Below are 26,731 nucleotides of genomic sequence, written 5' to 3' on the forward strand. Positions count from 1 at the left end.
TCTGCGTTCATGGCATTGAACACACACAGAGACATCATGTGTGTGTGACGCTGAAGACCCAGACCACACACCAACATGAGTTTCTGAGAGGAATATACGCAACGCTGTATTACACTGTAGATGAGCAGGGCTTATAAAATATCACATCTGTCCTCCAGAGGAATCAAACCTGCAAGCAGAATCTAGCGAGTCTGAGGAACATCTGAGGGAGATCTGAGGAACATCTGAAGAACATCTGAGGGAGATCTGAGGAACATCTGAGGGAGATCTGAGGAACATCTGAAGAACATCTGAGGGAGATCTGAGGGAGATCTGAGGAACATCTGAGAGAGATCTGAGGAACATCTGAGAGAGATCTGAGGAACATCTGAGAGAGATCTGAGGAAAATCTGAGAGAGATCTGAGGAACATCTGAGGGAGATCTGAGGAAAATCTGAGGAACATCTGAGAGAGATCTGAGGAACATCTGAGAGAGATCTGAGGAACATCTGAGAGAGATCTGAGGAACATCTGAGAGAGATCTGAGGAACATCTGAGGGAGATCTGAGGAACATCTGAGAGAGATCTGAGGAACATCTGAGGGAGATCTGAGGAACATCTGAGGGAGATCTGAGGAACATCTGAGAGAGATCTGAGGAACATCTAAGAGAGATCTGAGGAAAATCTGAGAGAGATCTGAGGAACATCTGAGGGAGATCTGAGGAAAATCTGAGAGAGATCTGAGGAACATCTGAGAGAGATCTGAGGAACATCTGAGAGAGATCTGAGGAACATCTGAGAGAGATCTGAGGAACATCTGAGAGAGATCTGAGGAACATCTGAGGGAGATCTGAGGAACATCTGAGAGAGATCTGAGGAACATCTGAGAGAGATCTGAGGAACATCTGAGGGAGATCTGAGGAAAATCTGAGGGAGATCTGAGGAAAAACTGAGGAACATCTGAGAGAGATCTGAGGAACATCTGAGAGAGATCTGAGGAACATCTGAGAGAGATCTGAGGAACATCTGAGAGAGATCTGAGGAACATCTGAGGGAGATCTGAGGAACATCTGAGAGAGATCTGAGGAACATCTGAGAGAGATCTGAGGAACATCTGAGGGAGATCTGAGGAAAATCTGAGGGAGATCTGAGGAAAAACTGAGGAACATCTGAGAGAGATCTGAGGAACATCTGAGGAACATCTGAGAGAGATCTGAGGAACATCTGAGGAACATCTGAGAGAGATCTGAGGAACATCTGAGGAACATCTGAGGACACTTTCATTTCCAGCATCAGTTGGACGTGATGATGTCATGTCATATCATTTCAATAATAACATGATAACCAGATTGATTTGCCAGAAATTAATTTGCCCTATTATAGTTTTTTTATATAGGATTAAAACAGAATTAATTACATGTAAGATTTTAAAGTACAAGGACTGAAATAGTGTTTTCTTGTAAAACATACTCCAATAATCTTTGTTTTATGAACAACTTTGAAAAGTAATATTCTACATTGAAATAGAGCTGGAGTAAACGTCCTGATGGAGTGTGTGTGATGCAGACACATGTCTCGTCTACACACTCGTCTCGTAGATCTCGAGGTTTGGATGTCGGACCGCGCTCCCCCGTCGGCCGTGAGTGTGTGGCTGTAAGCACGTCGTTTCAGAAACAAATGTGTGTGTCAGGATTTTATGGAACAGCGTCCGTGAACACACAGCATTTTATGAGTCAATCCTGTCGGCTGGCTACAAAACAGCCTTGAACAATACACTCACCCTGGAGGTCAGAGGAACACACGCACACACACACACACACACACCTGCTCCTGAACCCAATCACACACACACACACACACAGACACACACACACACACACACCTGCTCCTGATCCCAATCACACACACACACACTGTGTCAAATATGACCAGATTTAATCAAGTAAACAAAAGAATAACTTTGATTTTGTTTGTAATATTTCATCTGGACTGAAGCAACTTTACTTTGATCATCATGATTTATTATAAAAATCATGAGTGTGAAATATGATCATTAGTTTTTTGAAGAAGGTTTATGTGTTCATCTGTCAATCATTTTATTGAGTACATGTTTTCATCATAAACTAAGCAGTTAAATACTATCTAAGACACATTATTGACAGATATTGATATTATTATGTCAGTCTGCTGTAGTGTTATGAAGATCTCACTGATTTACATAAATATCATCATCTGCAGCAACAGCATATTAATAACACTGAGCTGCTTTTGCTTCAGAAAAGCCTGATGTATTAAATATATAATACAAAACAAAAAACACATGCAATTTAAAACAAAATCTGTCTGAAGGTCAAACAAACTTCTTTTGAAATGATTAGATATTTCTGACTTATTATTCCATAAATCAGGGTTTGCAGGGATGATTCTCCAGCGAGGAGATTGAGGGATTATATGACTCTCGTCCGTTTATACAATATTAGGAAAGTTTCTTACACAGATTTAGACTCAAAGATAAACACGAACTCCTCTGAGCACTCTCCAGACTGAAGTGTGTGTGTGTGTGTGTGTGTGTGTGTGTGTGTGTTAGTGTGATGCTGAGCTCCAGGGCCAATTACTGAACAATTACATGTGGTTGATTCTGTTGCATCTATTGGTCTGACTCAATCCCTCCTGCAGTGTGTTTATTTTATTTTATTGCACTGCATCAGTCTGCATCTCTGCATTTCATTTTCATGCATTAAAGGCGGTGAGTTTGTTATCAAACCTCACTTCAGTTCAGTGCATTAGTGTCAGCTGTTTTATTAATAGTATAGATGTATACGACCAGGACCAGCCATAAAACTAAATCACTTATCTGCAGTTGTGCATCCACAGTACTCATATTTCATAGATCATAATATTATGCATGTATTGTGTGTGTGTGTGCAGTCTCTGCAGATTGGTGACCTACTTTGCTTTTCGCATTTTATGTTGAAAAGCTTCTGATCAATTCCACTGTGAGCTGCGTCTCCCAGACCAGTAATAACAGTTTAAAGCCGAAAAACCACTTAAAATCTCCACACATTAATGTGCTCCGGACACAAAAGAGCCTCATTGTCTCCGCGCTGGCTCCTCCCACTCGCGCTAGCCACACCCCTTCATGCACATCGCGTATAGTGGGACACGTCCGCTCTGGCTCAATCGCCTGTATCCACATTTGTCTCCTCAAACGCTCGTTTTAGGGGGAACGACAGCTTATAAAAACTTATTTGTGGGTTTATTTAGATTGTTTGCTGTTCATCTTGTCACACAGCAGCTTTTAGTCATGGTGTTGTGTTCTGCTATAAGTCAGAAATGCCGATGAGGCAGCTTCACACAATACATGAGAGTCAGTGGGTACTTGGTGTGGGCGTGGCCTAAATGCGCTCTGTCTCTATTGGCTGAACTACTGAAGGGGGCGTGTCTCGGAGAAAGAGAGAGAGAGCGCGTGAGAGAGCGCGCCGCTGCTGTCAGATGCCAGAGGCTGCGCGCGCGTGTGCATGAGGGTCCGCGCGCGGGTCACGGTTTCCCCGAGCACGAGGATGGGCTGCAATCTGTGCAGTTTACAGAAGAAAGAGGAGAACTACACACTACTGTACGAGATCTCACAGGTGAGGAGAACTACACACTACTGTACGAGATCTCACAGGTGAGGCGCGCGACTCTCTCACCTGACGGACAGCTTCAGGAGGTGTGTGTGTGTGTGGCGCGAACAGAGTTTCTGGACTTGAGTTTAGGTTTGCTGCTCCTGTATATGATGTATTTGTATCATGGCAGTTACAGTAGTCTACATTATTTTGGGGATATATGGTTGGTTTCGCTGGTTTATCATAACCGTTTCCCCCCCCCACATACATTTTGGGAATAGTTGTACAATGTTTCTTTACACAATGCCTTGGTTTTTGGATATAGGTTACACTTTTTTCACATAATACCATAGTTTGTTGGTTACCAAAGTTTTACACAGTTTTTTCCACATAATGCCATCGAGTTTTGGACATATACTATGAGTTTTCTACATGATACCAGCTATATTTGGCCACGGTGCTTACTGTGGTTGTTTTCCACATTATACCATAGTTTTTGATATAATACCATGGTAGTGCCTTTTTGAGGTTTGGCATTCTGGTAGTTTCAAACACTGTAATGGTGTAATAATAATACCGTGGTGTTTTGGACATGACATTTTTTGCCATAATACCACCACCGTTTCTGGAATGGATATACCATAGTAATTTTGTAGTATTTGAGTACCATTTATAAGGTAATAATTAATTAGTTGAATATATATAAAGTCCGGTATCACAGAGGTGTTTGAATGAGTTGTGCTGTACAGTGATGACTGAAGAGTTGTTGTTGGATATTTACACTCTAAAAAATGCTGGGTTGTTTTAACCCAACTTTGGGTCAAATATGGACTAACCCAGCCGTTGGGTTAAATTTTTACATTACATTTTTAACCCAACATTTCGGGTTTGTCCATATTTGACCCAACATTGGGTTAAAACGACCCAGCATTTTTTAGAGTGTATGATTTCCTTGATGATGAACAATCAGACGAGTTGAATCCCACTGACGATCTTCTGAATCTGCTGATTGATTCTCTGATGAGTGTTTCATTAACTCGTATGATGCTTTAATGGCCTATTACACACACACACACACACACGCACGCACGCACGCGGCGGTCTCATTAGCGCTCGTGGAAAATGATTCAGTCTCTTAATAAAACGCGAACTGTTCCTCTGTGTGTGTGTGTGTGTGTGTGTGTGTGTGTGTGTGTGTGTGTGTGTGTGTGTGTGAGATTCACTGGTTAATTGCTGGCTTTGTTCAGTGGAGTGTTGCGAGTCTCCTCTGCTGGATCGCTTTAATCACTGATGAAGATCAGCTCCTGAAGTCACGTGACCAGAATTAGTCTCCAGCACATGATCTTCATCTGGATCCGATCTGGAGTTTAGTGTTGCATCTGATCTGTGTGTCTGACCACACACACACACACACACACATGTGATCGGGTTGATGTGTGTGTTTAGGCCGTAACCAAAAATCGGATCTGAGCAAAAAATCTGAATGTGAACGGGGCGTATGATACGCAGTCCTCTCCGTTTCGGTTTTCAATCCGATCAAGTGTTTGCGTGTTCTCTGGATCGGATTAGTAAAGGAATAAACCAGCTCTTTCATTGGGATTGCTCTGTCAATCCCGTTACTGACGGGTTATCTGTAAACGCATCGTGTGTGTTTCTCCTCTTTGCTCGCAGAGTTTGTTTCGTGATCTGTTCCCCCTCTCTGACTCTTATTCGCTGCTGTTCCTTTAATGGTGTAATTCCGGCGCTCCGGAACATCTGCCATCGAGATGAATGGGAACGCTAACGGAGAGAGACTCCAGGTGTTATATTGACCTCCTTTACTTCATGAAATGCGTCGCAGTGCATGCTGGGATTGGTACAGGTGACGCTGCCTGGGAAAGAAGGAATAATAAATCAACAAGATGCATGAAGTGAGCGTTATTATTCAGTGTTGTGTGTGTTAAGCGTTCTCGCTCTAATTAGTCCTGCTGGTGTGTGTGTGTGTGTGCTCTTTAATTGTGTGCTGATGGTCTGTAAGACCTGTAATGCCTAGCTTGTGTGTGTGTGTGTGTGTGTGTGTGAAACTGCTGGCTGAAACGACGCATCATAAACAGACATAGATCAGCTGATTTTTTTAAATTTTTTTAATTGAACTTTTTTGTGTGTGTGTGTGTATAAATTATCTAGTGTAACGGAGGCCAGCTAGTAGTTTCTGCTAGCGACAGACGCTAGCGGCTGCAGTTTTTAGCCTCCTCGTTAGAGCGCCCGACTCTCATGCCGGAGACCCGGGGTCGAGGCCCGCTCGGAGGGGTCGAGTTGGACTCGGGTGTAGGGGTTACGCTAGTAAGCATTTTCTCCTGTCACCTGAGTGTCTCGGATCCAGAGCTGGTGTGTGGTGTGATTGACAGCTGTCAGACGGCAGGAGTGTGTGTGTGTGTGTGTGTGTTCACACTGATCCTCTTAAACACGTGATCTGATATTATTTACTCTTAACTCATTCATTCCCCATCCGTAGAACACGCGTGACTTCAGACGCTGCGACCTTTACAGAGTCTTATCACCGGAGCACACACACACACACACACACACACACACACACACACACACACACACACACACACACACACACACACACAGCTCAGAGTCACATTCTTAATGCTCAAGAGTTGTTGTGGTTCCGCTGCTGGACTGATGCATCATGGGAAGATGACAGCAATAAGACATGAGAGAGTGTGTTACAGCAGGAGTGTGTTACAGCAGGAGTGTGTTACAGGAGTGTGTTACAGGGCTTTTAACACACATTTTAGGCATGATATCATATAATAGGGCTGGTAAATTTGGAGTCATAAAAATGTGATTTATAAATTGATACTGACCTCCAGCTGTGTGTGTGTGTGTGTGTGTGTGTGTGTGTGTGTGTGTGGTTATTAGCAGTGTTCTTCTTCTGTTCGAGGTCATGTGTGTTTCACTCGGTCTCCTCGTGTGTATCGCCTCATTTACGTAATGAACTGTTTGTGTGTGAACAGCTTGAGCTCTTTTCTGTGTGTGTGAATGGAAACACACATGGCAGTCATGTGACCAGCAGAAGGAGAACTGCCTAATTTCCTTCATCACTGAGACGAGAGAGAGAGACAGAGAGAGAGAGAGAGAGACAGAGAGAGAGAGAGAGAGAGAGAGACAGAGAGAGAGAGAGAGAGAGACAGAGAGAGAGAGAGAGAGAGACAGAGAGAGAGAGAGAGATACTGAGAGAGAGAGAGAGACTGAGAGAGAGAGAGAGAGAGAGAGAGAGAGAGACTAGAGACTGAAAAACTGGAGCTGATCCACTGGAGGAGGAACATTTTACAGGAGAATCATCATCAGGGTTATTATCGTTAACTAAAACTAAAAACATTTTTGCTTATTGGAAATAAATAAACTTTATCTGAAATAAAATATATTAAAAAATATATTTATTTTATTATATATATATATATATATATTTGATATAATATTTTATTTCGTTAGTTGGACCCTATGTTTGTGGGCGGGACCCTTTGTTTGTGGGCGGGACTCTATGTTTGTGGGCGGGACCCTATGTTTGTGGGCGGGACTCTATGTTTGTGGGCGGGACTCTATGTTTGTGGGCGGGACTCTATGTTTGTGGGCGGGACCCTTTGTTTGTGGGAGATTCTGTGAGATTTCAGGTGTGTGTGTCTGATAACAGACGAGCGTCTCGTTCTCCGCCATTGTTCGGGACGGCCGGCCTCAGTGGGATCCTCCGTGGGATTGTCCTGGGATTGGGCGATGGCCTGTGCTGTTCTGTCAGATATCTGCGCTCCAGGATCCACTCTGACATTTCCACAGACGTGTGTGATCTGAATAGAGGTTAGCGGGATACGGGAACACACGGCGTACGCGAGAGGCTCGTCCTCGGGTCACGGCGCGCAGGGCATGCTGGGATACGTCTGGCTGGAGACGATGATAACAGAGGAAGAACAAAAGCAGACCTGAATACATTTACCTTTACCTTTACCTCTCCCTCTCCACAGGAGCCCCAAACAGCTTTCTCTGCGACTCGAACGCATGACAAACAATATCCCCTAATTTCTCCGTATTTGTCCGTTTCACATCAAGATAAACTGAGTGAAAGTGAGAAATGTTCCCTTGGCAACTAGATGAAATAAAATGAGTAAATTTGTTATATTTTTTGTATACACTGATAAGGATTGGAAATGTTTTCACTCCAGAAATGACAAGTAACACATTGAATGTTTACAGATAAACTGAAATAGCCTTTTCTTGTCAGACGTTCTCCGATAGTCTTTCTTTACAACTTTACAGTGCAGTGTCATTGACATTTCATAATGATAGTATTGTTGTAAATATGTTTCAGTCTGAATATGCAGATTAGCTACTATATATAATATACAGAAGTGTTTCTGGTCACTCAGGGCATGATGAGTATTTAATCTCATAAAGTGCAGTAATATCTACATCCATGTATAATGCGCTTAAATGCACTCACTGTATAACTGAGGCAGCTTAAAAATGATTTCAATAAATGTATTTTATTAAAATAAATATACAATATAATTAAACAAAGTTAGTTCATTAAAATTATTAATGCAATATTTTTAACAAAATGATTAATATAAAATGAAATACATTTTGTGTAAATAAATACATTTTATTAAAATAAATTACAAAATGTATTAATATAAATAAAAATAGTGATATTTAAGTACATTAAAAATTAAAAAATATATATTTTAAATACTTTTAAGTTACTGAATCCACGAGGCTATTGGTGTAATCCGGCTCATTTACTGGCCGTTTAATGTTGATTAATATTCATGAGCCAAACAGATATGTCAGATTTTGACTTCATAATCTAAACGAGCAGACCTGGGTTTCAGCAGTTCTGTGTGTGTGTGTGTGTGTGTGTGTGTGTGTGTGTGTGTGTGTGTCTGAACAAAAGAGATGTGAGAATGATGACTGATATGAATGTGTTTAATGAGATGCTCCTCAATGCAGCACAAAGGCTTCTGGGATAGGGCCAGCTTTGGTCTGAGCGAGAGAGACTGTGCTCGGATCAGTAATTAATTCAGATTAAATCCCAATAAAACCTGACTCACGGGCCGCTTACAATTGAGCTCGTTTGATTCAGGAATCTTTAATAAACGACCCGTTTGTGTCGGATCTCATTTCACCACGAACAAACGTCCTTCCCGCTTCCCTGGTCCACTTCCTGTCTGTCGTCCAGGAAACGTGCGTTACGGTCACCGTGGAAACGTGATCTGATCAGCTGTCAATCACAGGAATGATGTGTGTTTCTGGAGTATGGTTTGTGGTAATCAACAGTAGATTAAATTAAAGTTATCCCCGATTATATCATATAATTTATGTCAGTAATATATTCATGAGCCGGACAGAGCAGGAACACACACACCTGTCAAAGTTTTAATGTTTTTAAAAGTTTTAATGTTCTTCTGCATTTATTTGCTTAAACATACAAAATAAAAACATGTAAAATTGATAAATATTATGATGACCATTTAAAATAACTTTTCTACTTTAATATATAGTAAAGTGTAATTCATTCCTGTGATTCCTATATAAATAACATAAAATAAAAATAGAAATTAAATAAAATGTGATGTAAATAAATAAATGTGATTATAATAAATAACAAAATATATTAATATGAATAAATATAATTATATTTAGTGAAATTTTAAATAAAAGAAATGTTATAATAAATTCAATTATTTTAAATAAATGCATTTGATTAAAATAAATACCAAAATGTATTAAGATGAACAGAAAAACATGTATGTATATTCATAAAAATGATGTATATTCATGAAAATTGAATAAATATAAATTCAATTCAAATAAGTTAAAAATAATTCATTTAAATTTGTTTTAAATAAATAATACATCTGACAATGCAGTTCTATAGTGAGTAGACACACACACACACAAAAACCCTGATGCAACGTAATTTTCGTAGTGTATTTTAAACATATTAATACATTTTAGCTTTGGGGTTTCTCTCATGAGGACGATGATATTTGCAGTTCCTGATCCGTGTTTGTTAGCGACCAGCGGCCCGATAAAGTCCCATGATGCCTCAGTGTTTCAGCTGCTGTGTGTTTAGGATTTCGTGGGGTTGCATCACGTCTCGGCACAGGTGTCACGTCAAACTCTACAGGTTCACCAGCGTAAAACAGTCATGCCTCGAGTGCCACGTCTGCTGCTTTACCACTACACTTCGGTTTATTAAAACTATCTGCCCATGGAGTCAGAAAAATCGGCTTAATTTAAAGGGGAAACAATATTATTATTATCACTATTGGCAGACATTTGTTCTTGTTTTTAGCAAAAACTCAATTTATTTTGATACAGAAAACAAGTCTTAATATCTTCAGTGATTGTTCTTCTCCAGTAAATGAATCTTGATGTAAGAATGTTGAGATGTTTGTGCTGGAAAACGAGACTAACGCACATTTTTGCAGTAAACGAGTTATGCTCTAAATGTTTGACGCCTCGTTTGATGTGTCCAATGAGGAACAGGCTAAACTATCAGTCATTCATCAGTGTAATCTTCAATCTCTTTGTCAGTTCTGCATATTCTAACAAGTCTGGCACTTTGCATCTGGTTGTAAAAGTGGTGTTGTTTGAGTGTGTGTGTGTGCTTTAGGGTGTACTGTGTCTTTAAGTGTCCGAGCTGAAGATGACGCTTCACTACAGAGCGATTAGGCTGATGAATGTAGAACAGGATGAGTTTGGAGCAGATATCTGAGGCTCATTTACCAGGATCATTCTGCGTCCCATGATGCATCAGCTCCTCATGTTTCTGGCGCTGTGAATGAAGGAATCCTCCAGCTCTCACGGTTTCTCACTCTTGAAACACTGGGTTAAACAACCCAAGGGCTGGGTAAATAAATATAGTACAGAAAACATGTTGGGTTCATTTTAAGTTGTTGATTTAACCCATCATACTGGATTGATTCATTTTTACTAATAGCTTTTTATTATTTAACATTTTTGTATTATGCATTGGTTATGCATTAATGTCTATGTATTAACTTCAATCCTCTAAACTTAAAAACACTCATGACTCACATCGCGCCCCTCTATGTTGCTTTGCATAAAATTAGACTACAGAACAATTGTGAATTTATAGATTTAAAAAAATTATACAAAATAATATCTTATTAACAAAGTTTGGGAGTTGGGAGAGGTTTATCTCAGGTTTGTCATTGGGTTCCTCGTTGGGTTTTTCTCGTTGGGTTTGTCACAGGATTCTCTGGTTTCTCACAGATTTCTCATTGGGTTCCTTGTTGGGTTTCTTATTGGGTTTTTCATAGCGTTTCTCTTTGGGTTCCTCATTGGGTTCTTCATTGGGTTCCTCATTGGGTTTCTCATGGAGTTTCTCATTGGGTTTCTTATTGGGTTTCTCATTGAGTTCCTCATTGGGTTCCTCATGGCGTTGCTCATTGGGTTCCTTATTGGGTTTCTCATTGGGTTCCTCATTGGTTTTCTCATTGAGTTTCTCATTGGGTTTCTCATTGGGTTTCTCATTGGGTTACTCATTGGGTTACTCATTGGGATCCTCATTGGGTTCCTCATGGTGTTTCTTATTGGGTTCCTCATTGGGTTCCTCATTGGGTTTCTCATGGCGTTTCTCATTGGGTTTCTAATTGGGTTTCTAATTGGGTTCCTCATTGGGTTCCTCATTGGGTTTCTCATGGCGTTTCTCGTTGGGTTCCTCATTGGGTTCCTCATTGGGTTTCTCATTGGGTTCCTCATTGGGTTCCTCGTTGGGTTTCTCGTTGGGTTCCTCATTGGGTTCCTCATTGGGTTTCTCATTGGGTTCCTCATTGGGTTTCTCATTGGGTTCCTCTTTGGTTTTCTCATTGGGTTCCTCATTGGGTTTCTCATGCCGTTTCTCATTGGGTTTCTCATTGGGATCCTCATTGGGTTTCTCATTGGGTTCCTCATTGGGTTCCTTGTTGGGTTTCTTATTGGGTTTTTCATAGCGTTTCTCTTTGGGTTCCTCATTGGGTTCCTCATTGGGTTCTTCATTGGGTTCCTCATTGGGTTTCTCATGGAGTTTCTCATTGGGTTTCTTATTGGGTTTCTCATTGAGTTCCTCATTGGGTTCCTCATGGCGTTGCTCATTGGGTTCCTTATTGGGTTTCTCATTGGGTTCCTCATTGGTTTTCTCATTGAGTTTCTCATTGGGTTTCTCATTGGGTTTCTCATTGGGTTACTCATTGGGTTACTCATTGGGATCCTCATTGGGTTCCTCATGGTGTTTCTTATTGGGTTCCTCATTGGGTTCCTCATTGGGTTTCTCATGGCGTTTCTCATTGGGTTTCTAATTGGGTTTCTAATTGGGTTCCTCATTGGGTTCCTCATTGGGTTTCTCATGGCGTTTCTCGTTGGGTTCCTCATTGGGTTCCTCATTGGGTTTCTCATTGGGTTCCTCATTGGGTTCCTCGTTGGGTTTCTCGTTGGGTTCCTCATTGGGTTCCTCATTGGGTTTCTCATTGGGTTCCTCATTGGGTTTCTCATTGGGTTCCTCTTTGGTTTTCTCATTGGGTTCCTCATTGGGTTTCTCATGCCGTTTCTCATTGGGTTTCTCATTGGGATCCTCATTGGGTTTCTCATTGGGTTCCTCATTGGGTTTCTCATTGGGTTTCTCACAGGTTTCTTGCATTTCTGACCCATGTTGACGATCTCGGGCTCTTGAGGTGTCTGTAGGGACAGCATCAGATCAGAGGAGACGCTATACAACATTAATCAGGATGACGTATTTCTGATTGAAACACTGATTTGTTTGTGTCAGGGTTTTTTCCTCCTCACATCTGAACATTGACTCTAGACAACACACAGACCCTGATGGACGATCAATACTCATTTGCGGGTGTGTGTGTGTATCGATCCGCAGCAGGTGTTAGTCGATGTGCAGTTCTACAGGTGCGAGCGTCTCGTGGACAGGTTAGATAACCACCGTTCTACATTCAGTTTCACAGACGTTCATGTGGAGTGAGTGTGTGATGCATGGAGTTTGACTTCACTGCCGCAGGGCTTCGCAGGAACTCTTTGTTTACCTGATGTAATTAGTTGTGTGTTGTGTGTAATTGCTGCTCTGCTCCAGTCAGATGCCGTTTATTTCCTCCAGCCGAGTTTGTTTATCATCGTCAGAGGAACTTTTAAGATCTGTTGTGTGTTTGCGGAGTGGTAGAGGAGGCAAACTAATTACTAAAGACATTTACTTGTGTCTATTTGTGCTTATAGTACAAATAGCAGTCGTGCGAGTCCAGCGGTGTGTTTCTGCACTCGTCTCTCAGGGTTAATCTGTGGCTCTGAGGATCTGCTGAGCGACGGAGAGACGCAGGCTCCGATGAAAGAGAGAACGACACAGATGGACAGACAGACGCAGGCGCTCGTAATGATGCACAGCAGGTTCATGATGCCGTGAGACGCCGGTGTTTGTTTGGGCTTCGGGCCGTGAACATGAACTCAGTTTAATAGAGGATGATATCTGTGTCCTGAGGGCGTCACACACACTTACTGAAGCTGATGGGTTTCGTTTCACTAGTGCTGTTCAGAAAACCACCCAAAACACCCTAGCAACCACACATAGCAACACAAAAACACTTTTAGCAACCGCATGATGGCTTGGCAAGATAGTGTACTAGCGTAATGCTGCCGTCTGTACTGTACACTGCATACTGCCCTCTCTGGCTACTCAATATACAACCGTAAACACTGTACTAGTACATGTATAAAAAGTGGAAATTTGACAATACTAGATTAGAAAACTGGCTTATTAAATGAATTAGTCCATACTATATATTGCATACTACTTTACTGTATAACTGAAGTTAAATCTAGAAATATATTAAAGTTTGTGTGTGTGTGTGTGTGTGTGTGTGTGTGTGTCAGGAGGCTGAAGCAGGGAATGTTGAACTGTACGAATGTCTCCATCATTGTGAGGAACGGCCGCTGGTGTTCAGATGTGTGTGTGTGTGTGTGTCCAGCGCTGAAGGTTTGCTGCTCGTGTCGCTGTGTGAAAGAAAGGGACGGCCAGATTTCCCCGGTGTGCGACTGCTGTGTTATATCCCGGACGGCTGTCAGGAATGATTTATGGACTCATAACGCCTGTACTGTACCGAGTCATATTTTAGCCTGACACTTATTATTGAAATGAGACATTTAGCCCGAGTGAACAGTAACAGAGCCGGCGGCGGGACAGCGGTTTCTCTCGCGGCGGCGCGATCACGGTTTGGGGATTTAATGGCACTTCTCGGCTAAGCGCACGACTCCATTTTGGATTGTGTTTGAAGATGTAAATTGATTCCCGGCACACACAGACCTGAGCCCATGTTTGTGGAGTTATTAGTCTGGCCGTCTCGGAGAAATTATTACACATTATTATTAGTTTGGCTGATGCTTTTATCCAAAGGAACATTGCATTTACTGTACATGTTTTATCATTTTATTCCTTGGAAGAACTTGAATTAAAATACGTTTTTGTTATGTTATGTTATATGTTTTTGATGGCTGTGTCCAGGCTCTCAGAGGTCATCCGGTCTGTATTGTGGCTCCGCCTCTTCCTTCAGTGTGTGTCTGTTTGGTTCTTCCAGTTGTTTTATGTGAAGCAGGTCTCAGATCAGTTTGATGGGTTCAGATTTAGTTTGATGCTCATTGTTGAGATACTAACGCACTCACTATCAAGTGTTCGGCGTTATTTAAAAGCCTGAAACGCACTTGAAAGATGAGAAGACGGAGAACGAGAGCGGAGGTTCAGAGACCAGGCGTCAAAACGATCTTTGTCTCCTTTATTTATGAGATGCTTGTTCAAAGTGGCTTTCAGTGTGTGTGTGTGTGTGTGTGTGTGTGTGTGTGAGGCTGGAGTGAGTCCAAGCGCAGCTGCTGTGGATCCTGTGCAAACAGAGCAGACACTCGTTCTCCAGCGTCTCCGGCACATTCACCACTCAGACTGAAATACAGACACAAAAACGACACTTCGTAATTAGGATTTAAACACTACAGGATAAACAATCTTACATTAAATCTTAAAATTTAAACCAAATGTAGGTTTTCCATATGGAGCCAGACAAATAAAGCAGGTCTACAGATGAAACCTCCCGTAGAACATCATTTAATGTGGGAATGCATTGATATGAGCATTTTGGCCGATACCGATAACCGATATTACTGCGAGATACTATTTATTTTCTTTCTCGTCATATTTCAAGAAATTCAAAACCATAATGTTGAACAACGCACATCTGAAGTGTCTCAGCCAAAGGAAATAATACAAGTACATTATTTATCAGTTTAAATATATCGGCCAAATATTATCATCAGACCGATAACGATGACATTTAAAATGAAGCGATATCGGCCGATGTATTGTGTATACTAATTTCATGTATGATTCAATTCCGCATTTTTGTTACTTTCAATTCTATTCTAATTCAGACTGAATTTCAGAGCGTTTAGCAAGTGTTGCTCCTCTCGTCTGAATGTGGCTAATGCTAACGGGCTAGCTAACAGATGCTCAACCTTGGCAGGAATAATTATTATTTATATCCTCAATTGGGATTAATTGCTCCATCTGGCTCTCATTTAAACAATACGGCGGAGACTCCTCCAACACCTCTTTCTTTTAGCGTTGGTTTCTTTTCATTTGGAGTGTCAGAAGAGGCGCGCGTGCGTACGCTAACGCCTCAAATCTGCTCGTTTCTCTCAGCCTGTCGTGAGATCATCTATCTACCCAGCAGCCTTTGTTTTCCCTCCTCTCTGCTCCACGATTCACTTCCTCCACCAAAACAGAAACTGCCAGCGTGTCATTTGACTAAATAATCATAATTTATTTTCTGAATGTAATATTATTTCTGGTGTTTCCCATCCACACAGTGCTTGATCATCCGTGAGCCGCAGGAAGTACTGTATATACGGCTGTGTTGGTTTGACCGCATTCGACTGTAAATGGTGAGATTCACTGGACTACTTCATCATGATTGTTCTCTCCGCGGGCCAATTACTGCGCTAAACGAAGCCTCTCCTCGTCTGTACATATGCAGAACAAACGCGCGCTTCATTCACATTCAGCCAGCAAACACACGCTCGAGTCGCTCCAACAGTGAGCCTGATGAAAGCATCAATATCATATGACGTCGAACAGCGTCTCATCTGCATTGAGTCTCAGCGGCCGGTGCGTGTTCATTGGTAATTTATAGCGATAAAGGAACGCTTGTAATTGCTCTATTATTCAGAAAGCTGCTTTACCGAGCGCTTTCTCTGACATATATACAGTTTGCATGGGGATTTAGGTTGTATATTTAATTTTGTGTCTGAAATTGTAATAAATGTATGCATTTAAAGGTGAAGTGCTTCATTTCTGCACCAACAATGACTGTTTTCAATCAGGTTTCCTGTCAGTCCGGTAGCCCCGCCCTACTCTCACTCCATTGGTCATCGGCAAAAATCGGTATCGGCAGGTCACACTTAAAAAAAAAAGTTTAATCTGCCAAGAAAATTGAAATCGATGCATCTCTAATTTATCAGTTTTAAAATATCAGGCAAATTATCGTATCTGACCGATAACAATATCAAGAAAATGAACATATATCAGCCGATACCGATATATCGTGGTGCTTCATTTAATTTAATTTCAACAATGACTGTTTTCAATCATGTTTCCTGAGCACGCCCCCATCTGTCATTGGTCGGTCAGTCTGATAGCCCCGCCCCACTCACCCCATTGATTGATTCAGAAGTTGATATTTTCAGAGCTGTAAACTCATTTCTGAACTGTCAGTGTGAAATGAATCCAATAAAATATGCATGAATATAATCAGTACTCGAGATCAAACTCCCATCAGCTGGACCCAATCTCCTGATCGCTCTTCACTGTGACGGGTTCAGACACTCTCATGTATGATTTACTTCAGATTGAGAGACGCACACCCCTCCAGATCACATCTAAATGATGCTTTGAAACGTTTCTCAGCGACCGCCGCCGGATGATATAATGTGTGTCATTAATAGCCAATCAGTTTCCTGTGCGGCTCAATCTGCTCGATTCATTCCACGAGAGTTTAATTACAGATTACTGATGAATAGACATGCAGTCGCTCTGTTGTTCTAGACTCTATCAGTCTGTGGTTGTGGGAATCGGTAAACAATGGATACATGAATGCAAATAATTAGGTTTAGATTTAGGAATCATACATTTGGATTGCACAGTTTTAGCATTAATAAACTTATACATTTAATGTGATGCATATTTGCCATCATCCAAATGGATGAAATTTTTAATATGTGATTCAAAATGCATAAATAGGTATTAAGGATGCACGATATGTTGGCCACCATATCGGTATCAGCCGATATATGATGAGACTTTTGTTTTTGTAATCAGGCTCTCAAAAATTATATAAAATAAATCGTTTATCGGCTTTCAATCATAAAGAATTATCGGTTATCGGCATCGGCTAAATGTTGATATCGGTGAGTCCGTAATAGGTGTGTCTTCTGAGGAGACGTTTAGCAGGATGTTCACGCTGCTCTTTTCTCCACAATGACACTTGGTTTAACCCATTTGTGACGGAAGCTGCGCGCCGCAACATTACATCTACCGCCGGTTACTGCGTTGCGCAACTCTGAAACTCCCGCCGGCTGCTGCGTGACGCAGCATTTTGTATTCGTCAAACTTTTCATGACACGTGCAGCATAAAACACACAGTCATTGGCTCAAATACACATGAGGTGGGTCTTGTCGATTGGTCTCTCATAAAATGAATTGTTCAGTGTTGGCATGTTTTAAAATATTATTTGTGATATTTTATATAATTGATTTATATTTTTTATTAAATTTATTTTTTGAGAATTTTTAGAAAAATGTTTTGTTATGCGAGTTCCAAGGAAGCATGTTTAAATAAAAGCTGTGATTCTTACCTTTAAAATGTATTTTATTTCATGTTTCTAAGTGCTACAGAGGCTTAGATATTAAGGTTTTAGTAGACGTTGACAATTCTTAGTATTTTTTCAGAAAATCCTCAGGAGATAAGGACATTTATCCTAGAACAACATAGGTTTTTATAGGCGTTTTTAGCTGACGTTTTAGGAGTAAATGAAGTGGATATGTTTGCAATGACATCATCAGTGTGTAAATGATGGTTTCTCGCCGGTTTCAGGTGAACGGGAGGGATCTGTCGAGAGCAAGCCATGACGAGGCGGTCGAAGCTTTCCGAAGCGCCAAAGATCCCCTCATGGTGCAGGTGCTCCGGCGGACCCCTCTGCCCCGGGGTCAGGGGTCATGCCAGGACCTCCAGCTGGTGGACGTGTGCACGCAGACGGAAATCACCTTCGAGCACATCATGGCTCTGGCCAAACTCCGTCCTGCAACCCCACCCGTGCCGGACATCTGCCCGTTCCTCCTGTCGGACAGGTACACACTCGTTCATGAGCACATGAGAGCCACCAGGGGGCGGTTCCCCGAGAACGAACTACCGCCCCTGTAGAAGCATCATGGGGTTTCCTCGAAATCTTTCCTGATTCTCTCTTTCTTGTTGTGGAGTTGGTCTCTCAGGAGAACCAGAGCAGGAACAAGATAAAGTTTAGCATGTAGAGTATCTGGGTTTGTCCCCTGGAGACGCAGAACTGCAGAACAAGCTGAGCAGGGGATGCTGGGAAGTTAATTGAAAGCGTCTGTGGCTCGGAGAGTGTGTTAGGGAGGTAATTAATGATGCACAATGGCCCATTGATAATTCATAGTCTAAAATTTGTCTCCCGCTCAAGATCCGTGTTTTGTTCCTGAACCCCCTTCGGAGAGTCGTGTGCTGCTGATTTGGATATTTTTAATCCCTTTGTCCTTCTAAAGAAAGCCGTTCAGGAAGTGTTCGTGGATGTTGTTGCTGTTTGAGTGTGTGAACCAGTGTATACTTCAGTCTCATCCGGACTGCTCACCATTGAGCGCCACTTCCGGGACCATTTCATCAGACCATCGCACCGGGGTTGTGCATTGAGTGAATGCCTTTTACATTTCAGTTCAATTCATTCAAGTTCAATGACGGGATGCAGAAATGCAATTCAAAATTTTAATTTCAAAGAAATTCATATAACTGTAATTTTGGATAAAGTGATGGATGGATGGATTGGATGTGGGGATGGATGGATGGATGGATGGATGAATGGGTGGATGGATGGATAAAGTGATGGATGGATGGATGGATGGATTGGATGGATAAAGTGATGGATGGATTTGTGGATGGATGGATGGATGGATGTGTGGGTGGATGGATGGATGTGTGGGTGGATGGATGGATGGATAAAGTGATGGATGGATTTGTGGATGGATGGATGGATGTGTGGGTGGATGGATGGATGGATGGATAAAGTGATGGATGGATTTGTGGATGGATGGATGGATGGATGTGTGGGTGGATGGATGGATGGATGGATGGATGGATGGATTTGTGGATGGATGGATGGATGGATAAAGTGATGAATGGATGGATGGATGTGGGGATGTGTGGATGGATGGATGGATGGATGGATAAAGTGATGAATGGATTTGTGGATGGATGGATGTGGGGATGTGTGGATGGATGGATGGATGGATGGATGGATGGATAAAGTGATGAACGGATGGATTGGATGGATAAAGTGATGGATGGATGGATTGGATGTGGGGATGTGTGGGTGGATGGATGGATGGATGGATAAAGTGATGAACGGATGGATGGATTTGTAAAACTTCCAGATGTTTGAAATGTCACCTATAAAATTCATATTTGGATGCTATATTTCAGCATATTTAATAAATAAATAGACAGATAGATGGAGAGAGAGATAAAGAGATCAGATGAGATGGTTTGGCGTCAGCATTGAGCTCGTTTCACAGACACACACACACACACACTGAGTCACAGAGCAGATCATAACCCCGTGTGCAGATCTGAAACACACACACACAGACGCGTCACGTGTTGATGAAGGACGATCAGCTGTTGTGTTCACACACAGAATAAAGAAGAACAGAGAGAAGCGACAGCTCGAGGCCGCAGACGTGATTTATGAGGGACAATCCCGTCACATTATCAGCAGCTGCACGAGACAGGAGCTTCATTTCAGGAGACGCACCATTCAATTCTCATCTCTCCTGAAGATGCAGTGTGTGTGTGTGTGTGTGTGTGTGTGTGTGTGTCTCCCTCCGCTGACATCTGCAATCTCTGCACTCATTCTTCAGCAGCCTCCAGTGCTTCTCCATATGCGTCTCAGAGGAAACCAGAACCAATCAGACATTGTGTATGATGTTACTGGTGCAGCTGCTGAAGATCCACAAACACACATTAATGTGTTGAAGGAGGAGTTCACTTCACAATTAAACTTTCCTGATCATTTACTCTCCTCCACGTCCTCCAAGATGTTCATGTCTCTCTTTCTTTTGTGGAAATGGGGTCCAACGGGTCGAAGGTCAGATGTGAGTTTCAGCTTCAACACGATCCAGCCGAGGAATAAGAGTCTGATCTAGACAAACCAGCGACATTTACAACAAAATACACACTTATATACTTTAACCACTAATGCTGGTCTTGCTCTCGCTGTGATGCGACACATTACGTCATCAGGGTGAAAGGTCAAGCGTGACATAGGCATAAGAAGCGACCCAGTGTTTACGGAGCGAATGTGCAAAGATTGAGTAAAAAATGTACAAAAAATAACATGTGCGAGTGCGACCTTTCACCCTGATTGCATAATGTGATGTGATTGCGTCCGCTGGTTTGTCTAGATCAGACTCGTATTCCTCGGCTGGATCGTGTCGAGACTTTGAGGCTCTGACCTTTGACCCGTTGGACCCCATTGAAGACACTATATGGAGAAACCCTGGAGTGTGTTCCTCAAAAACTGAAGAAACACATGATCATCTTGGATGACGTGAGGAGAGTAAACTATCAGGAAATATTCATTCTGAAGTGAACTCCTCTTTAGTCAGAGTCGGAGAGGTCACGATGGCTGTCTGCTGTTGTGTAGAGATAGAGTTGTGATGTGTGTGTGTGTGTGTGTGTGTGTGTTCTCCACAGTTGTCACTCTCTGCACACGATGGATCAGGAATACCTGGAGGGAAGCGAGTACATGGAGGCGGACGTCGAGAGGACGGATGAGTTCGAGTACGAGGTGAGTCATTAATAACCCGTAACAGAGTCTGAGACTGACCGATGGAGCACACACACACACACACACACCGATACACACATCAACCCTTTTCTTGTGCTGGAAACGAGAGGAAACACTGAGTGTGTCTGCGATCCGAACGCCGCTTTCGATGAGTTTGTCCTGTCGAGCCGCTTCATTTATCACCGTCAGATGATGACAGATTGACAGATGATGTCATCAGCCTCCTCAAACACTCCGGGCGACTTATTTCAGGGCAGATGCATTGTGGGAAGGAGCAGGAGAGCTTTACGCAGGCTTGTTTCAGTTAGATGTATTTTGAACCGATAAGAGATAAAGCTTGAATGCAAAGTCATTTTGGATAAAAGCGTCCTGAATGTAAATCTGTAACGTGTCGTCGAGGTCGTGTGCTGTTCTCCTGGAGAGATGTGTGTGTGTGTGTGTGTGTGTGTGTTGTCTGTCTGTAGCCATTAACGCAGAGCAAATGTAATATATTACGCTGTGTTGTGTTGTGCACGCTTCATTCTCCAGCGCTAATGCGGTTACAGTCCCTGCGCGTGTGATTTCAGCTCGGGGAAGTGAACGCAGGACTGACTTACTGCCACTTAACACACACCCGTCAACTAGAGAGAGAGAGAGAGCTCAGTGCGCAGGAGTGACGCCCATTACTCACATACAGAAACTCCTGAGACTTCACTCTGACTGCGTTTAGTTGATGCCGATCGTCACTGTACTTTGATATTAAATAGTTCTTTTCTTACATTTTAAAGATGACACAGTTGCAGAATTTGACAAAGATGTTCACATTTCATGAAGAACGAGATGTTTGCACATGCAGAAGCTGCTGTGTGTTTAGTCGTCACCAAGGCATTGCTGGGGTTGCTGTGTCCTTCGTGGTTGCTATCGAGTTGCTGTGGTGTTTTGGGTAGTTGCTAGTTGCTAGGGAGTTGCTATGGTGTTTTGGGTAGTTGCTAGGGAGTTGCTATGGTGTTTTGGGTAGTTGCTAGGGAGTTGCTATGGTTTTTTGGGTAGTTGCTAGGGAGTTGCTATGGTGTTTTGGGTAGTTGCTATTGAGTTGCTATGGTGTTTTAAGTAGTTACTAGTTTGCTAGGGAGTTGCTATGGTGTTTTGGGTAGTTTCTAGGGAGTTGCTATGGTGTTATGGTGTTTTGGGTAGTTGCTAGGGAGTTGCTATGGAGTTTTGGGTAGTTGCTATCGAGTTGCTATGGTGTTTTGGGTAGTTACTAGATGCTAGGGAGTTGCTATGGTGTTTTGGGTAGTTGCTAGGGAGTTGCTATGGTGTTTTGGGTAGTTGCTAGGGAGTTGCTATGGTTTTTTGGGTAGTTGCTAGGGAGTTGCTATGGTGTTTTGGGTAGTTGCTATTGAGTTGCTATGGTGTTTTAAGTAGTTACTAGTTTGCTAGGGAGTTGCTATGGTGTTTTGGGTAGTTGCTAGGGAGTTGCTATGGTGTTATGGTGTTTTGGGTAGTTGCTAGGGAGTTGCTATGGTGTTTTGGGTAGTTGCTATCGAGTTGCTATGGTGTTTTGGGTAGTTACTAGTTGCTAAGGAGTTGCTATGGTGTTTTGGGTAGTTGCTAGGGAGTTGCTATGGTGTTTTGGGTGGTTGCTAGGGAGTTAATATGTTGTTCTAGGTGGTTCCTTAGGAAGTAGCCATGCCGTTGCTGTATTCTGGGTGGTTGCCAGGGTGTTGCTATGGTGTCCTGACTGGTTGCTAAGGCCTTCTGAGTGGGCGTTTACTGTTCTGCGTGATACGTCTGTGATATATTAACTTGTTTTTTCATCCAGTAAATCTGGGTTAGATCACATCAATTCTACGGTGTGTGTGATTGTATGTTTGTCTATGAGTTTGTGTGTTTGTGAGTGAGTGAGGGAGTGAGTGTGTGTGTGTGTGTGTGTGTGTCTGTGAATGTTTGGATCTCATCAGTGTTTTTGTTTTGCTCTGGACTCCCAACACACTCAGTGAAAGATGTTTGTCTGGTCTGGATGAGTGTGTCTCACACACACACACACACACGAGACTGATGCAGTCGCTCCGCCAGTGTTGCAGAGAGAGACTCATTCTCAGTGTGTGTGTGTGTGTGTGTGTGTGTGTGTGTGCAGGACTGAGAGCGCAGGCTTCGACTGAGGTTGTGTGTCGTGACTCTGAGGCGTGTAATCAGTCAGTGGCTGGACGTCTGGATGAAAGATGACCTCTGCGTGACCCCAAGCGTGCGCGTATGTGTGTGTTTCACCTGGCGTGTCTGAAATGCACCGCAAAAAAACACTCAGTATTTCTGTCTGGTTTTCCACTACAAACATCTAAACGTTCGGATCATTGGATATCGAGTCCTGTTTTCTGGAAAATCATCAAAATGAAGTGAGTTTATTAAAGGGATAGTTCACTCTAAAGTGTAAACTCTGTCAGTAATGTTCTTCAACCCCGTGAGACTTTCGGGACACAAATGAAGATATTTGTGATTAAATCCGAGAGCCGGATCGAAACTGGCCGGCCCAGAAGTTATTAAAGACATCATTAAACTAGTCAAGAACAAATATCTCCAATGGAGTCTGAAAAATCATTGATTTAAGTTTATTTTTCTGACTCCATTGGCTGATATTAGCTCTTGTTTTAAACTCACTTCATTTTGATGGATTTTCCAGTGTAATACTTCATAACATATCTCATGTTGCTCGTATTAATGCGAGTAAAACTTTAACAGCTCTGGATCTCTGACTGCATGAAGAGATTGTGTTGGTGTATCGTCGTCTCAAGCGTCACACACTGAAACAGCACATGAATTTTTCATCTCTATCGTTGGGATTCACAGCGACCGCCTGAATGACTGAATAAATGAATGCTCATTAACATAATTACAAACTTATTTACTAAATAAACATTAGCTTTGGTGAAAACAGCGCATAGTAAACGTCCTGATTTCCTGGAAGAGGCTTCGGAGCGCTGATTAATGTTCGACGAGTCGGGAAACTCACAGGGTGAAGAAGATACTCTGTTTATTATTATTAATATTCATTACATTTTTGCTACCATGAACTTTAGTAGCAATTCCTGAGAGAAAATTGTTTATCTGAAGGAGTATTTCTGCTGTGTGTGTGTGTGTGTGTGTGTGTGTGTGTGTGTGTGTGTGTGTGTGTGTGTGTGTGTGTGTGTGTGTGTGTGTGTGTGTGTGTGTGTGTTCAGGAGGTTGAACTGTGTCGGATGAGCCGTCGAGAGAAGCTCGGACTCACACTGTGTTACAGGACAGACGAGGAGGAGGACATCGACATCTATGTCAGCGAGGTGAGAATGAGAACACACACACACACACACACACACACACACACACACATATGTGGTACTTTACTTAGTGTGTCCATTAGTTTGTGATTGGAGCTGATGTGTGTTGAGCTCTGGGCTTCATTAGAAGTTGTCTCAGATTCAGTCTCACCGGCGTGTGTGTGTGTGTGTGTGTGTGTGTGAATACAGATCCACCAGCGCTTATACAGGCTTATTAAAATCTGCACTCCATAAAATTGAAGAGCAGAGAGCCGTGGCATCAGCGATATTAACATCACGGCGCACACACACACACACACACACACACACACACTCGTTACGCCGGAAAAAAAAAATGCTGTAACAGAGTAATGAGACCTGAGCGAAACACACGTTCATTCATGTGCTTTATTCTATTAGTTCGATTGAGCGTCAGTGTGTGTGTCAGAACAGTGTGATCGGGGGAAACTCGCGTGTCATGAAGACTGATAAACTCTGCGCTGTGATTGGACGGAGTCTGACAGCCATTGATTGGGTGATAAAAGAGCAACTGTGAGTTAATGAAGTAAAACTTCCACTCGTTTCTTCCATAGAGGAATTGATTTTGATCGTATAAGTTAATCATTAAACACAGCCCTGCTGTGATATACTAGATATAATGTTATATGCTTCTGTTCAACACATTACTCACATTATTTAAACCAAAGAGTTGTGTTAAACAGCAGAATTCCTGATGAAAAACTACATTACCCATAATGCTGATCAGACTATGCCACCAATCAGAGGGGCTTCACCTTTGCTGATTGATTTCCAATTAACACTTTTTAAAAAAACTGTGGAAATGAGTGTAACGGAGGACAGCTAGTAGTTCCTGTGCAGGTAAACCTCACTCCTCTGATCTCAATAGGCACTCTAGCGACAGACGCCAGCGGCTGCAGTCTTTAGCCTCCTTGATAGAGCGCCCGACTCTCATGCCGGAGACCCGGGTTCGAGGCCCGCTCGGAGGGGTTACATGAGTGTAAACTGGGCGGGCACTGATGCACTCCATTCCACTCAGTCACAGAGGAGCACGGGATTGGCTGGAGTTTTAAAGCATCGGCCAATCAGACCTTGAGTTCTCTGAGTAATATTCTGAATGTTCTGATGATATCAATGACATCATGATTTTCTCCAGAGTGGCTGTATATATAAATTAACTTGCTTACCCCAAAAATGAACCATCACTGAACTTACTTTAGCTGGACTGTGACGCTTTTCTCTTCTAGAAACAACGTTTGTTGCATCATTCTCCTGTTATCTCTGTAAAGCTGTAATAAAACACTGTGTGCAGTCTAAATAAAGCTGAGTTGACTTTAATAATCCAGGGCAGAATCCTGAATGACACTAATCTGAAAACTGTTGCTGTCGTTCTCAGATCGAGCCGAACAGCATCGCGGCCCGAGACGGTCGGATCCGAGAAGGAGACCGTATTCTACAGGTAACTTGACCTTTGACCTCTTAAACACCTGTGCTTCTGTACATGGGCCGTCGTCTCGTATAGTGTCGGGCAGATCAAGGCTTCGTAGAACACTTAGCGTCTGTTTACACAACACCGTTTCAGCTAGAAACATTAAACTTTTTAGCTGTTCGTTTATGCGGCAGCGGCATTTGGCTGTCCGTTTTTACGCGGCAGCGGCGTTTGGATGTTCGTTTACGCGGCAGCGCCGTTTGGCTGTTCGTTTACGTGGCAGTGCCTTTTTGGTTGTTCGTTCACGCGGCAGCGGTGTTTGGTTGTTCGTTCACGTGCCGTTTGGCTGTTCGTTTACGCGGCAGCGGCATTTGGTTGTTCGTTCACTTGGCTTTTGGCTGTTCGTTCACGCGGCTGCGGCGTTTGGCTGTTCGTTTACGCGGCAGTTGTGTTTGGCTGTTCATTCACACAGCAGCGGCGTTTGGCTGTTCGTTTACACGACAGCGCCCTTTGGCTGTTCATTTACACAGCAGCGGTGTTTGGCTATTCGTTTACACGGCAGCGGCGTTTAGCTGTTCGTTTACACAGCAGCGGTGTTTGGCTGTTCGTTTACGCGGCAGCGGCGTTTAGCTGTTCGTTTACACAGCAGCGGTGTTTGGCTATTCGTTTACACAGCAGCGGTGTTTGGCTGTTCGTTTACACAGCAGCGGTGTTTAGCTGTTCATTCACACGGCAGCGGTGTTTAGCTGTTCGTTCACACAGGAGCGGTGTTTCGCTGTTCGTTTACACGGCAGCGGCGTTTAGCTGTTCATTTACACGGCAGCGGTGTTTAGCTGTTCGTTCACACAGGAGCGGTGTTTCGCTGTTCGTTTACACGGCAGCGGCGTTTAGCTGTTCATTTACACGGCAGCGGCGTTTAGCTGTTCGTTTACACGGCAGCGGCGTTTAGCTGTTCGTTTACACAGCAGCGGCGTTTAGCTGTTCGTTTACACGGCAGCGGTGTTTGGCTATTCGTTTACACGGCAGCGCCGTTTGGCTGTTCGTTCATACGGCAACGGCGTTTGGCTGTTCGTTCACACGGCAGCGGTGTTTAGCTGTTCGTTTACACGGCAGCGGCGTTTAGCTGTTCGTTTACACAGCAGCGGCGTTTAGCTGTTCGTTTACACGGCAGCGGTGTTTGGCTATTCGTTTACACGGCAGCGCCGTTTGGCTGTTCGTTCATACGGCAACGGCGTTTGGCTGTTCGTTCACACGGCAGCGGTGTTTGG

General features: G+C 42.9%; 1 protein-coding gene across 1 annotated transcript in view; it reads left to right on the plus strand.

The window, feature by feature from the left end:
• Nucleotides 1-3,247: 3,247 nt before the first annotated feature.
• LOC120474044 (PDZ domain-containing RING finger protein 4) overlaps nucleotides 3,248-26,731 on the plus strand; it is a 29,558-nt gene continuing 6,074 nt past the window's right edge. Inside the window, exons 1-5 of the mRNA XM_039664197.2 lie at nucleotides 3,248-3,608; nucleotides 17,765-18,018; nucleotides 20,654-20,747; nucleotides 23,942-24,040; nucleotides 25,431-25,493. Coding sequence (XP_039520131.2) covers nucleotides 3,498-3,608; nucleotides 17,765-18,018; nucleotides 20,654-20,747; nucleotides 23,942-24,040; nucleotides 25,431-25,493 — 621 coding nt within the window. The 5' untranslated portion in view covers nucleotides 3,248-3,497. The remainder of the gene's footprint in view (nucleotides 3,609-17,764; nucleotides 18,019-20,653; nucleotides 20,748-23,941; nucleotides 24,041-25,430; nucleotides 25,494-26,731) is intronic.

This window comes from Pimephales promelas, chromosome 25 (genome assembly GCF_988280905.1).
Source record: "Pimephales promelas chromosome 25, fPimPro1.hap1.1, whole genome shotgun sequence".
NCBI classification, from domain to species: domain Eukaryota; kingdom Metazoa; phylum Chordata; class Actinopteri; order Cypriniformes; family Leuciscidae; genus Pimephales; species Pimephales promelas.